General features: G+C 38.8%; 1 protein-coding gene across 1 annotated transcript in view; it reads left to right on the top strand.

The window, feature by feature from the left end:
- The window catches only part of LOC137906468 (tumor suppressor candidate 3), a 42072-nt gene that overhangs the window by 11359 nt on the left and 14897 nt on the right, over positions 1–15816 (top strand). The window contains exons 2-6 of the mRNA XM_068750739.1: positions 7513–7682; positions 9296–9413; positions 9977–10117; positions 11174–11314; positions 11544–11633. Coding sequence (XP_068606840.1) covers positions 7513–7682; positions 9296–9413; positions 9977–10117; positions 11174–11314; positions 11544–11633 — 660 coding nt within the window. The remainder of the gene's footprint in view (positions 1–7512; positions 7683–9295; positions 9414–9976; positions 10118–11173; positions 11315–11543; positions 11634–15816) is intronic.

Genomic DNA, 15816 nt, shown 5'->3' with positions numbered 1-15816 from the left:
TGTTATGCGAGATAGAAAAGACATCTCTTACTTCTTTGCCATCGTTTCCTCAAGGAATTTGAATTATCGTTCTTTAAAGCCTTTCGATGCACTTCTCCTTTATTACATTTTCAAATAATGTTAATGCTATAAACTTACATGCCTCGTGGCCTCAACAAACGCAAATCCCTGAGGAAACGAATTCGCACAGAGATTTGTTTTGCCTTACATTTTGCCAGATAATAGTGTATTTTTTTATATATAAAATGCTTTTGGCTGCTATCAAGAAAAGTAGAAGAATATTTTTTCTTGTTCGTGAAGAGCAAAAAAGTTTGCTTGTTAGTGCACAGACGAACATGTTCAAAATACTAGTAAAGTTTTGGTCTGGAGTGAGTAAACTGTATGCACATTAAGTGGGGCATATAGGGTATATTTTAACTCTGTCCAAGAGAACATCTTGATCTATGGTCTGTTTACTTCTTCTTTAAAGCCCACTTCTCACTTCTTATGTTGACAAGCACAGATGTTGTGCACAGTAAATGTAGTGTCATGTCCCTCATGCCGATGCACCGACGGCCAATATCACGGCACGAGCTTTGTTTCATTTGTCATTTGAAATAATGCGCCTGACAAGCATGATATGAAATCACGAGTGAAAAATCCAATAGTGGGTTGCAAATTTGTTGTGCGAAAACACAAAAATAAGATAGAAAATGAAGTTCAAATTAAGCATAATTGTTTTTATAAATGAATGTACTAAAAACAGAGTGATGAATGTATCAGTTCAAAAGTCAGATACAACAACTCTTTCTTTTCCTTCCCGTTTGTCTTTTGTTTCTTTGTGCATTGCTTCCTGTTTTACTGTCACTCTCCCTTTTACTTGTGCAGGTGAATTAACGCTAACACTGCCTTCCTCCCATTTTTCATTTACTCTTCAGTCCTCCCTCCATCCACGCATCTCTCTGATATATTGCCAGGAGCTGTATCGTGACCATATGTTCCTAGTATGCCTGTGTTGAGTCCCAGTTGGGTTTTTCTTTTACAGTGGACCGGTTCTTCGGCCTGTGGGTCCACTCCCCCTTTTTATTGAGACACTTTAATAGAATCACTCTGATGCACAGATGCCCCATAAACCCAATTGTAGCTCTCTGCTTCCCCAGAGAAATGATATTTGCAAAAACTGGGAACAGAAAAATAAAGGGGAAAGACGTAGAATGACGGGAACTAAACAGGCGACTTTGGGATTCTGCTTCTATTTTGAGACTGCAAATACATTACATTTATTAGTTTGTTCATGGTTTGAAAGAATGAGCTGACCGGCATTTCAATTCCTTGTTAAAATAATGTCCCATGTCTGGGGGGGAAGGTAAATGACCAACGTGCATCACTCCCTCAACAACTGTCTGCTCGTGCTTTACGTATAGAGGGTTAACCCTTTGAGCTGAATTGAGGGATTAAGAATTAAATTGCAGAATAGGGTTGAAATTGTTTATGTGAAACTTTGCAAAGGACCATGATGTCAATTCTCAGAATCATGAGTGGTTGCAGAACTAAAGCGTTCCCATGGCAGAAAAGCAGATTTGCGCAAACAATTTGGCAGAATCCAGGTGTGTTTGTTTTGGGGCAGAGGGACTTGCAGATACGTAGGCTGCTATTTAAATCAATGAACACGTTCAAGTACAATGAACTTGAAAACACTGAACGTATCCGAATACCACAGCTTGCTTTCCACCCAGAGTGGACGATCTCTCTGGGATCAACAACAACAAGTTAGTTAAGGTTAAAGGTTTCTGGAACGCTGCATTCAAGAGACTTTCTATTTTGCTGTTCAACATTTAATCATTCTGCGTTTCCACGGTCTGCAGTATGATGTTATCTCTGGATTCTTTAATCTCGTACTGCAGTGTCGTTTTGGGGACTTGGTGAAATGTATACATCATTATAAATATGACTGAATGCCTTCTGTGATTATTGCCTCCCCCAAGGCAGTTATCTTTTCACAGGCATCTCGGTTTATTTATTTATCCGTTTGTCCATCCATCAGCAATATTACGCAACAAATACTTGATGTATTGTCCTGAAACTTGGTGTCAGGGTTTAAGCATATGACCTTAAAGAAGCGGTGAAATGTATTTAAAGCATTTATGGTACTATATTTTCATGTAATTTAAGCAAATGTAATAATTGGATTTTCATTTTTATTAGGAGTTAAATTACCTTTGCAGAGGTTTAAATGCTGTGATGTGTTTGCCTCTAATTTACCCATGATTCAATTTGGAAAACTTGGATAGTGTTGGTTTAATGCCACACTGACATCATCATGATTTGGATGTGCCTGCTGACGAATCACAGGCTGCGCTTCTGACTTGTAAAGGTGGAGATGACCACGTGTGACCGGTTGAAGTGGTGCAGAGGTGGGTTGCTGAGAGAGAAAGGGAGCATAGTTAAAGTTTCAAAGCTTGAAAATTATTGGTCAACAGTAGAATATGACAGGCTGTGATTGAATAAGTGGAGAATTAGGTATTAAAGACTCCATTAGATGGAATGTGTTCATGGTATAGAGTATTTAAAATTAAAAAATCATAAAAAAATATCTTTCTACATATTGCATAATTTATTTCTTTTTTTTAAGTTGTATTTTGCGATGTAAGTGAAAGTGTAAGAAAGTTGCCGACGCCCAACTCTCCCGCCAAGTAACAGGAACATCTGTCAAGTAGTTTTTGTTTGATGCTCCTTATAGTGAAACAGACGATGATGAAAGCATCACTTTCTTGGCAGATGTAAAAACAAAACAAAAATGCATCATGTATTTGATCATTTTTTTAAAAAACATTTTATTTTGCCTTCTCCATTACCTTTATGTCTCCGTCTAGCTGGCATTTAAAACAGCGGAAAGTGTTGAAGGTACCTTCATCACACCCTGAATCAACAAACACAGAAGCCTTAGACAGGCAATCCAGAGAGCAGAATTCAAAGCGTCACAGTAAATGCCTGTGGGGATTCAAGAGAATTTGTCATCTTAAGGAAGAAAGGCAGACGATCCTTTGTGCGTCTCATAAGCATTAATAGAGAATGACACAACTGACAGAACTAATTGTGGCAAAGATATGAGCTGCTTAAAAAAAAGATTACCAGAGCGTGATGGTTGCAAAGATGCACGAACAAAGGAAGGTGAGAAACATATTTATCAGACGATTGTTATTAAGTAGATAAGCTGACAAATCCCCTCTCCAACCCCTCCAATAACAAGTCAAGGCATTTCTGGGACGCACAGCTTATCGGCTGACGGTTCTGAAAGCATGTTGGTCTGATACGATGGGGGTGAATGATGGACGCTAGCACTGCTAGGCGAGCTAATTCTCTGTAAGACGTGTGTTTTTTGCTATACACCACATCAACTCGCGCCGTTTCCTCCCTGCTTGAAGACACAAATAGATGCAGAAAGCTTCTTCTTTATGTTCCAATTGTTGTTGTGCGAAGAATTCCATAGCTCATTATGTTACTGTGCTCACTTGTCCATCTTCATCACGGCTCTGTCGTCTCAAAACCCTTGTTTCTCCAGACAAATTTCTCCTCTGCTTCTTTTGCTTTCTTCTTCATAGATCTCTCGGCTCCCCCTCATCCCATCTATCACTGTATACGGTCTCTCTCCCACCGTAGTATATATTTACCCGCCATTCTTCTTTTTTAAACTGTTAGCTTCTTCTCTTCTTTTCATGTAATCCTCCCTCTGTCCCCAAATAAGACTATAAATGTGAGCGAAATAAATATTCAACAGTTAGTAATGTTATGCTTAATTTCTCATCTGTTCTGGCCTCCTGGCTTCCCTTTATACATCTGTACGTGCACGCGTGTACAAGTCATGGTAAAGTCAATATTTATCAACAAACATTAACTGCTTATGTTTTAATATAGCTATTCAAAACCAGGATATTTGTATTATTTTGTCTGTAAGCAATTTTGAAGCAAATTGCTATTTGTACCAAGTCATCTTTCCGGCAAGTGACTTATTTTCTTCAATTTTTTCCATTTTTGTTGAATGATTTGATGTAATTCAGTCATGTCATCGGTTTGTATAAACAATAAACACATTATACACAATTTATTATTGAACATGAAGCAGCATGTGCATTGAAACTATGTATTATAATCTAGCTCAATGACAGTGAAGCATATTTTAATACAGATTTGAAACTGGGCTTTTCTCTCCTCCAAACTGTTGTCAGACATTTCACACAAAGTGATGCTAAAGGTTTTTGAGCTCAGCATTCCAGTTAGTCTTCTCGACATATCTACCCGAAGTTGACAGGTCTGAATATGCTGCTTAAATTCATTTAAAAACTTAGTATCTCTGATATTCAGCACAGCTGTCCGTACTGAAACCCACTGGCACAACCTCCTGCTGTGTGGGTCAGCAATGCATGAATGCATTTTTGTTTATTTATTTTGCCCTTGATTTCTTTTTCTTTTCTTTTTTCCCCGTAGTCACAAATCTCTTCTCAGCTCGCACTTTTAACGTGGGATTGCAACAAATGTGAAAATCTCCAGGAGATGTTGAAGGAAAAGGAAGACTATCAAGTTGAAAATGGTTAAACAGTAATAAGAAAGCAGAGAGGAAATGGGGAACTCGATAAAGACTTGGAACAAGTTCAGAGCTCCTAATATAATCAGCTGCCTGTTCCATGGCCTGTAATATGTGAGAGGTTATAAAAGTCATACAGTAACAGAGTATCAGATGTATAAGGCAGGATATTTGCAAACCCGGTGAGCATCTTGCCCACATGCACACTCTAAGTGTGATTCACTGTAATGCCCTCAGTGCTTGGTGAAGTAAAAGATAAATGTATTTAATGGTCCTCAGATGGTTGTTTCAGAATAATGTATCGTGCATGTTAGTGCGTATGGGCCAGGTAAAGTAGGGAGCCATAACATTGATGTGTGTGAGTCGCTTGAAGGTCCAGCATTAAGTATTTAAATGTCTCTGTGCATGAATTGCTCCTTAGAAGAGTTGTAAATTAATTCTGTAGTTCAGAGGCATCTTTTCTCAGACTACAGATGACACAAAAATACTGCAGATTCTCAAATAGTGGTATCTAAATGTTGCAAGCTTTTATTAGTGCCAGTCTTTTATTATTAGTGGCATGTCTTATATAGCTGATTTCACTTAAATCCCTCCTTTTCTCCGTCTGTAGTAAATTGATTTCTGCTAGGAAGCTTCTCTAACAGATAGTTCAGCAAAAAGTACGCAGATGGCGTCTGCAGTGCCAATGCAACAAGTTACTCCTGCAATATCCACTATTCTGTGATTGGGTGTCTTCTTTTAATAACAATTCTGCTTGCAACCAGTGATCAGTACCATTTGGTGTATTACAACTTTTGTTGCATAATCTAGTATGAATCAGACATTTCCTACGTTATGAGTAGAACTACTACAGAACATAGTAGAACATGTAATGTAAATAATTCAGAATGTAAGTCTAGATGTGAACAATATGGAATTTTTTCAGAATGTGTTATTTCATTAAAAATAATTTATAATTATTTTTTTTATTTTCATATTCTAGGTTCGTTACATGTAGTTTATGCAAGAATAACATACATTTTCCATTGCTAAATCAGATCTATCAGCCAGATCCCAAATTTACATTGATGATGGTGTGTCTAGTTCATTTTTATTTCCCTCACCGTGTTTTTTTGTTTTTCAGTTATCTTTTATTTCTAGTTTATGGTTTTAAATCATGTTGAATGGACAGCATTTTACACTTTACATTTTAAAACTTCAACATACTCTACTTTAAAATGTACCACATTATAGCAAGTACTCTTCCCAGATGTCCTGCACTCTGCTTTTCAGCATCTCTTACACTTTGTTCACGAGGAGCCCTTTTGTAGGGTGCAGTTGTTCACATGCGTTTGTGTGTGGAACATTAGTAAGGCGGTCCATCGTTGCAACCAGGATGACTGGCATCCGGGTCTGACAGCTTCCTTTTAGGGCTGAATGCGCACGAGAAAAGACTTTCAAATTAAAGCCAAAAAGCAAAGGTGTATGGGTGCACGACGAGGTGCGTCTGTTTTACTTTGTTGTACTGTGCTGCTGACATAAAAAGAGTGTGTGTTTGTATCTGATTTGCAGTGTTAGTGAAGTGCAGTGCTTAATTATTTAGCTACTGTCTTGGTCCAATACTATAAAAGTACTGGCTAGAAAGACATGCAGATGGAGAGAGAGGCAAAGTTACTGTACACAGAGTGGCCTAGAATGCTGACAGAAATAATATACGCCTTTTTTATAACTTTGATAAATAATTAAGTTGATTGCAGACATCGTTGAAAGGTTTCAGACTCTACATCAGTCATTTTCAACTGGCAAGGCTGCATGTTGCAAAAGGCCCACCAAGAAAAGATTCCCAGCTGCCCCAGAAAATGAGGATATTTTAGAAAATGCGCATATTTACTATTACTCAGCAGTGGAAGCGGTCCAGGTTGTCCTATGAGTGATTTCCTATTAGCTTATAACCCCATTCAGCAAGCTAAAAAGTCAGTAATTCACAGAACACCCCCGTTCTACCGATTATTCTCCAACTGCATCTCTGCTTCTTGGAGTTACCTGACCAACCCCGGCCCTTAAATAGTTCAGCATTCCTTGTTTAAATGTAATGGCTAAGAGATGGAGAAACAGATTCAATGCATAGCAGACCCTCAATAGAAACGTGTATAGTCTACAACAAAACAAGCAGTTTCGCCCTCCATCAGTAGAGGTTGAACAACAACAAGTGTTTCATCAGCGGTAGCAGTATTTCGTCACTCATCAGAGCAGAGGTTGGCGATGATGACGGAGGGGCGGATTGAGCAGCGTCCTGCTGAGAGCTAACGCTGAAACCAGTATTAGACTAGACGAACAACGTATGCATGTACCCACTGCACCGCCCAGTGTAATCCATCACATGTGTTTGCTGTCATTAGCATTTTAACTTTATGGACCTTGCAAAGGCGCTATCTTCTGTGTTTGTGTACACATCCAGCTGTCTTGTTTGCTTCAGTATTGAGTCGCCACAGCAACTGTTGTAACCTTCTAGCTAAGCCTGATCAGATTTAATCAGAAGAGTTGCACATTTGCACTGACACGCAGCGCACACAGACAAATACAAATCCGCAAGAACGGTCAAGTTAAAGTTTGCAAAAATAAATGTCCCCTATTAAAGGATCAGTGGTAGTAGTAGTAATGCTATCTACTTAGAACAGTTCTCCCAAAAGTTGAGACTGAGTCATTTAACAACCAAGATGATGGGATGTGTGAGGGTGTTTCTGTGTTCTGAATCTTCACAGCAAAACAGCACTGCAAGCGGTCTCCTGAACTGAGTGAGCTAGCTCTTAAATGAGCTAGCTCACTCGGTCGACATAATAATCAATCCTCAACCTTGTTCCTTACTGAATGAGAGAAGACATTCAATGATGTCAAGGAACCTAATCTACTGAAGGACAATGTCTCGTCACTCATGAGATGCCCCCTGCCCCTTTTCTCATCTTTGTGTTCAGAATCTGCTGTCTGAGAAAGTTGACCAAATGATGGAGTGGTCCTCTCGGCGCTCAGTAGTCCGCATGAATGGGGACAAGTTCCGACGCTTCGTCAAGGCTCCACCCAGGAACTACTCTGTCATTGTTATGTTCACTGCCCTACAGCCTCAAAGGCAGTGCTCTGTGTGCAGGTACATACATACACACTCACACACACACACGCAACTAATTATGACCACACTCTGGCCTGACTCCTTAAGTCATTCCCCTGTCCTTCCCCTCTTTTGCCTCGGATTCTCGTGTCCTCCTCCCAGTCTGTGCACCAAGGATCTCCTCTAGTGACAGAGCCCACACACACACACACACATACAAGCACAATCCAAGAGCTCATCCAATATTTCACATGTGCTCTTCCTTCATACACACATAGATCTTCCTGCCTCAGAAAGCACAGGAAACTGAATAATAAGCACCTGTGGGTCACATTTACATTTTCTCAAAGCGACTCCAGCCAGCCATACCGCTAAAGGAGAATGAATTCATTTAAGAATTCTACAAGAGCTTGTTGCCCACTTGTGTGGAAAGAAGTGTTTAATGCATGTCGAAATAGTATAAAGAAATGCTAATAGTGAGCTTGATATATAAAGGGAAGAAGTTTAGAGATCAGAATTTTAATTAATTCCAATATGAAGCTAATTAGTTGAACAGCCTGATGGCTCCAATAACTTCAGCATCATGGACAGCTCCACACAGCAGCTTTCCCAGGCAGTTGCTTCATGGCGCTCTCCATGGTGCTGAAATTACTTTACATTACTTTACATAACCCCGCTTCGACAGCAGGGCTATGACAACCAGTACAAAAATGTTTTACGGTCATCGTAATAATTTAAGTACATTACTGCAGTACTACTACTGCATTGTGTTGAGTGGAAATAAACAGAAATAAATACAAAATAATAATCACCCAGATCGTTTTTGTTCACGTTTTTCACGCTAAACTGAGAATAGTAATTAGAATGCAAAAACCATGGCAACAGTCAGACTCCAATTTATCACTTCAAGCTTTTTGTACTGCATGTTGCTTAATAACTATCTTCTGATTTTGTAAGCAGCTAAGCATCTCTACCCGAAGCAGGTTCATGGCCTCCATCCACTATGGAATGTTAGGGAAAGCCAGTACTAATAATGTACAAAGTAAATATCTCATGCTCCTATTTAATTACACAGTACAGCAAGCACATGGCTATTCTTAAGCAAATGTAGTAATTCATGTCATTATTTTTTGCATTCTGCCCTCAGCTTGTTCAAATCAACATGTGCCCTTCCAAAGGCTAAAGTAATTAATAAATGGAAACAAATTGAGAAATGAAAGGAAATCCAACTACCGGTAATGTTAAAATATTTCTCAGAGGTGCTGCAAAATTTCAAACAACAATGTAACAAGCAACACATCTTGATTGCACATTTTCCTCATGCCGCTGCCAGAATACACATTCTTTGTTGCATCAACCTGCCTCTGCGCTTAGAAAGAATGATACAAAATTGAATTGGAGAATGTTAATAAAGAACTAAGTATAACATTATACTAATTTGTAGAAGTCAGGACTGATATGCCTACACTAGTGCATTTCTCCTGCTGTAAAACACAGTTCCCCTCGACACAACTGTTGCAATGTGGGCTTGAAACAATGCTGTATTGTGTAACATCTTAGACAAGATGCATCATCTATTTTCTGTCGCTGCTGTTTGACTGCATTCTTTATTTTTGTTCCTTGCCCCTGTCTGTCTTATTGCCATTTTATAGACAGGCAAATGAGGAGTACCAGGTGTTGGCAAACTCGTGGCGTTACTCGTCTGCTTTTTCCAACAAGCTCTTCTTCACTGTAGTGGACTACGATGAGGGAGCCGATGTTTTCCAACAGGTATCTAAATATTTAGCTTGCTACCAATATAAAAAAAAATATTGCACATTTAATGCATTATTTTTTTATATTCTATCTGGATATGTTGTGGGCAGCAATTTACAGGTGTGGTACACTTTCAAAATTTCACTGATGATGAAATAGTCTTCTGACGCTTGCGGCTTTGGAATACAGAATAATATTGTCTAAACTGAGAATTCTGGGTGATATTTCGTTGTTATTGTTTTGTTTTGTTTTATAAATAGATTCCTAAATTTATCCGTATGAACCGGCAGTGATTGGAGCTAGCGGCTGAATATAATAAATTCATTTGAAGACATGTGCAACAATAATTGCATTATTACTTTCAGAAATAATTTATATGGTTAATTAATTTGTTGTGCCTTTTTTGTCCTATTATTTGGATTAAATAATCCAAGTGCAAAAATATGAAATTAAATTATAATAATGTGATCTGAGACCAAGCATCAGCCTGGTCATTTAGATTTTAGGATATTAATAATGCATGGTCATTTGGCATTAAATTGGCATCCTCTTACCATTATTTTTCTCTTTGTCTACAGTTAAACATGAACAGCGCTCCAACCTTCATGCATTTCCCAGCTAAGGGAAAGCCAAAGAGGGCTGATACATTTGACCTGCAAAGGATTGGCTTTGCTTCAGAGCAGCTGGCAAAGTGGATTGCAGATCGTACAGATGTTCAGGTAATCCATACACTGTTACACTCACACAAGAAACCTGCATGTATTTTCAAAATATGTTGATCTGTCACAAACAGTTTAGTTCAAGCCACTAAAGATTTCAACATTATTTCTTTGACTTCATGATGAGTAATGATTAAACTTCAACATTACTTAAAATATTTAACGTTTAACGTTCTGAAGCTGCTAGCGCATTTAAGTTGTAAGGTTGTGTCATTAACATAATGTCACCCCTAGTCTTTGCAAAGGCACATGATATGTTGACCATGTGACAGCCTTACAATCATCATTGACTCGAGTCTTTACACTTATTTGGAGTCACTTCATTTGTTTGTTTCTAAGAGATCCAACCTCTAACTTTTGGATTGCAATTCCATCTCTTCTGAGCAACTTGTCCGCTATGTACTAGCAGACGTAGTAAAGGTGTTCCTGAATTATATTTTAAAAGATAAAAATGACTGAAAATAGAATGCCTTGGTGGCTGGAGGCATTATTACATGTCCAGGTTTCTTGTCTGTCTGCTCTTCTCATTCTCACGAATGAGATAAGGAATTCCTACAGAAACTTTTTTCAGATTTTGCTTAAGCATCAAGGGTCAAGAAGCATTGAAGAATTATAGACTCTAACAAAATTAAAAAGATGTTGGTGGCCAGATACCAAGGTTACTGTGACCGCTTGTTTCAGAGTCTTATTTTTGCCCTCATACGTGCACTTCCAAAATCGACTATTGCAGAACCAGTTATGGATGTGCAGCAGTAAAAACAATGAATGTGATAGAGTTTTGGTAAATTCACCATGAAATAGGTAGAAAAAATATATATATTTTAATAAACTGTGGAATTGATGCTTTTTTTGTTCAGCTATGAACACATTTCTTTCTTTAATTGGAAAAGGAAGAACGACGAGTGATTATTTACAGAATTTACTGTATCAAGTGACAAGTTTTGAGTTTTATAAATGTTTCCTTCATTTGTATTTATACAATAGTAAAGTAATATATACAGTAACAGCAAAGCATAAGTCTAATTCTCTTCATCAATCTTTTTCTATCTCCCTTAGATCCGTGTCTTCCGTCCTCCTAATTATTCAGGGACTATTGCTTTGGCATTGTTAGTGTCTCTTGTTGGAGGTCTCTTGTATCTAAGGCGGAACAACCTGGAATTCATATACAACAAGACTGGCTGGGCCATGGCTGCACTGGTAACACACACACACACACACACACACTCGGATTTTGACACATCCTGCCAAAAACATTCAACCTGACAAGTCACAGTTGAGTCTCACCTCATTAGAATATATATTTTTTCCCATTTTAACAAACTGGTGTCATGTTGGGTTGGTTCTGTTTCAAACTTTTTCTGTTAAAAATAGTACTTAGATTTGTATGAGAAGCTCTTTCTCTTTCTCTCCACTGTCTATCTGTTAGTGTGTGGTGTTCGCGATGACATCGGGCCAAATGTGGAATCACATCAGAGGTCCTCCCTATGCCCACAAAAACCCCCAGAATGGACAAGTGGTAGGAATTAAAATCAATCTATCCTTCTTTCATCTTTGCTTACCCCCCCCCCCCCCCCCTTCTTAATTTTGTTCTCGCATTCACCCTTGCATCACTTGTTTCTCATCCTCTCCATCTTCTATCCCACCATATTTACCCCTCTTCTCGTGCCTGTTATATGTCCCTCTTTGTTCTTGGCTTGATTTCTCTGTTTTTTAAGTTGTCATTTTTTTCATCTGTGGTTTCAGCAAAAACAATAGTTTAAGGCTAGAATAAATGTGTTCTTGCGTTTGGGAGTGAAGTTATATCAGATCAAAAACGACAAGAATGTTTACCCCAAGTAAGATGCAGTCATCTAACCATTGCCATCTGCTAATTGGTGAATGCTGACTAAGCATTTGTGTTTCAGGACAGCTGGCAGCAGTTCCTGTGTGATAAAATCAATGTTCTTTTATTTACCTATTTATCGACTTCGCTGGTGTATGCTGGCTTTTTGGCAGTTGCCACTTATTACCAATATCTGTGTGAACACAGACACTAGCAGAATTTTGCAGGTATAGTATTGCTGCTCATCATTTAAGTTAGTTCATCCAAGTGTGAAATTAAATTGCAAAAATATGACAAAAATTGACAAAATGAGCAGGGATAGAGAGAGAGAGGGGGGGGGGGGCAGTAGAAACAGCATGAAGGAAAGTTACCATAAAAAACATGAGCGCCAGTCTGTGCTATTATGTTGTCTGATGCATGCCGAATGTATATTCGCTCATACAAAAATACATCCATAGAGAGTGATGCACGAGGTCCAAGACCACAAGCGTGCAAAACTGTGTGGTTGTTTGGAAATGTCAGTTCAGCTCATGCAGAGATTGAAAAGTATTGGTCGTCCCTGTGGCTTCACACGAGGAGAAGACATACAAACATGCAACAAACCAGAGCACACTCTCATAAAGTGAACCGAAATGGGTAATAAAAATGCATCACAGCCTCCTTCTTGGCCCTTTCATCTCCTATTCCATACGGTACGTTTCATCTCTTGTTCTGCGTTATTATTTTCAGGCTCTGTTGGTTCTCTGTCATTTTTCAGTAGTTTGGCCCTTATCCTGTGTAGCTCTCTGCGAGTGGTTCTTTCTGTAGACCCCCTTCCCTGCAACTTACAATATATTCTACACAGACGAGCATCCACACACAGAAAAATATATTTTCTTTCGGATACATATTAGAAATGATTGAGTCCTGACGAATTAAATATTATACTCTACTGTTTATGACATTGTTAACAAATCAGAACCAGAATAGATTTTATTGCCCTTGTCAGTGAAAATAATTCAAAATGAGGATTTTTTTTTTTGCGGTGCCAATGTGCAGCACAAACCGTTAAACATTAAATCATGATAAAGATAGACTGAGCTAGGGAAAAAAAGAAGGAATATAAAGATTTACCACAAAACAGCAGCATCAGGGCTGGATTTACAGATGTTCATTAGCAGCAAGATGTGTACATGATCACATGGTGCAAATGGTAGAAATCAGTTGTACAGTGTTCATGAGTCTTATGGCAGAGGGGAAGAAGCTGGTCTTGTTGCGGGAGGTTCTGGTCCAGATGGACCGTAGCCTCCTGCCTGAGGGGAGAGGGCCAAACTGTGTCCAGGGTGAGAAGGTTCGGCTGTGATCCGACCTGCACGCCTCCGAGTCCTGTGACAGGTCCTGGAGAGATAGCAGGTTGCAGCTGATCACCTTCTCCACAGCACGTACAAGACAATTTTCTCAGCAATAGCATCTCAAACAGCATGAGAGAAAGGAAGCAGCGTTTAGGGACATCACATCTTTTGTGAAATCCTAGAGGGGAAAGAAAATGCTGATTGTGGTGCGATCAAGTTCAACGTAGACCTACCTGTCCCGCCGTATTATTATGAAACCTATAAACGGTTTGTTTTCAACATGGATCTGACTCTACTAAAAGCAGAATGAGCATTAATGTGAAAAAGAAAAGAGCAGGTGAAAAATATCTGACATTTTTGTCAACGTAATGAAACATTTGATAAGATGAAGGAAATTGGTCAATGAAATGTGGTGTAGACTCAAACACCACTTGCGTCTTTTACCACCTATGCAAGAATCATGTGGGTCCGCTCGTTAATTATTCTGTACATGTATGTTAGAGAGTTTATTTATATCCTTATCCCTTACACAGACAGCTGTTTAACTCGCACACATCCACAAGTCCATGTTTTTATCTAAATAACCAAACGTGCATTGATTGTTCCTGTCAGGACAGGGAAGTGCAATCAACGCATGAATAAATGTTGAGCCTTCTGATTTCTTTTTGGGTACATGACAAAATATTTTAGTTCAGTAAATATCTGCTGTCACTCAGCCCGGTGAAGACCGTTTAGCCCCTGTCCTCTTTGTTCCCCAGAAACTGCTGCCGATAGACTGCTGCTTCTGTAGACAGATGCTGTCTGCAGGTTGGAGTTAGTCATGTGGATTGAAAACTGCCATCTCCATGGCGACGTTAGTAGCACTACTCAATTGCATATCAATTAAATATGCCGTGTTATGGTAATAAAAAAAATCCCAAAGGAGCACAACATGAAAGGAAAGTATCCGTCTTCATATTAATGTCATGGTAATAATTACAATTATATAATACATGCATTTTGTTTATCAATGCTCATATGCCATACAAAATCAAAATGTAAAGAAAGAACCAAGAGGAACAGTTGAATTTAAGCTTTTGAATTTTTAATAAAAAAGGAATCATAAATGAAATGCCTAATCAGCTGAAACAAATTCTGTCTTTTTTTTTACTTTTGTATTAGTCATTATATTGTGCAAAAAGGTCCATTTCGTATTTTAGGTGAACCTCCTGTCTGAAATTCTGTGAGTATGTTGAGGCCTGCCTATATTATGCTATTGCTTCCTATCAAGCCCCCTTCAGCTTATCCTTCATCATTTCTCTTATTCTTCCCATTTCCTCTACATCAGTCGAACTACCTGCTTTAACTCAGCTACCTTTTTAAGGCTTCCAGGCTGGATCGCAGTTTTGTAGCCATTCAACCAAAATAGCAGCCTGGGCCAGCTACATTAGATCCAGTGTAAATGGCCTTCATCTCTTTCTTATTTCCTCCATTCCCTGATACAGTGTCCACATTCATCAACCCCCCCCCCCCCCCCTTCTCTCTGCAAATCCCTATTTTCCTTTCTGCATCCTGCAACAGGACTAGGCAGACAATATTGAAAAGATACCTGTCTTATCTTTCCTTTTCTATACTTTCCACGTCTCTTCCTCACACCTGCCTCTATAATCCCACACTCTTCTCCCTCCCCCGGACAGAGTAATTCCTTCAAAATGATGAGCAAGGGAGACCAGCATAGACTTTATTGAAAGGATTTGTCAACTGACAAATGACATGACCAAGCAGGTGAAATTGTAGTGAGCAACTCAGTGGGTGGCCAAGAAAATATTGCTAGCGCTTTGTGTTTTTGCTTAGACACACACATACAGACATGAAAAAAATGGGAAATGTGCAGACTGTTGGGGATCCGGCAGAGATACAAGCCCTCTCTCTCTCTCTCTCTATCATATACATTCACACATGGGGAGAACCTAGTAATCAGAATATGAGAAGTTGCTGGGGGGGTTTTCCCCGTGCTTTTTCCACCAGCTTGCAGATTGAGCTAGCTTTCCTCCAATAATTATTTTTAAAGTAATCATCACCAAATTTAATCCTATAAGTCCAATAAAAACAAAACACAAAAATGCACCTAGTGTATTCGACTGAGGAAATGGGAAATCACCTCATTTTACGGGACCGACATGACTTAAAAAAATAAAATGGCTTTTAAATTACTTTAATTGGCTCTTGAGTTAATTAAACCCGACTCTCCCTGGAGTGTGTAAACAATGAACTGCATAAACAGGGAGGGGATAATTAGATTTTCAAGCATCACCTGAATCGCACAAATAACATCCTATATTTGTTCAAATGAAGGTGTTATTGAACTTAATGCTTTCTCAGCTGTTATGGATAACACCCCCCTGCAGTTTTTTTATGCAACTTTGTTGGATTTCTGCAGATATATAAATTTATCCAGATTTATTCCAGCACTAGGGCCACAGGGGGCACATGTTAGCCAGAATCGCAGAGTGTTCATCAAATGTGTATCACCTTATTCAGTAAGATACATTTCATTTTGAAATTAT

Source organism: Brachionichthys hirsutus, chromosome 17 (assembly GCF_040956055.1).
Source record: "Brachionichthys hirsutus isolate HB-005 chromosome 17, CSIRO-AGI_Bhir_v1, whole genome shotgun sequence".
Lineage (NCBI taxonomy): Eukaryota > Metazoa > Chordata > Actinopteri > Lophiiformes > Brachionichthyidae > Brachionichthys > Brachionichthys hirsutus.
The sequence above is the reverse complement of the archived record's forward strand: the minus strand, read 5'-3'. Positions and strand labels throughout refer to the sequence as shown.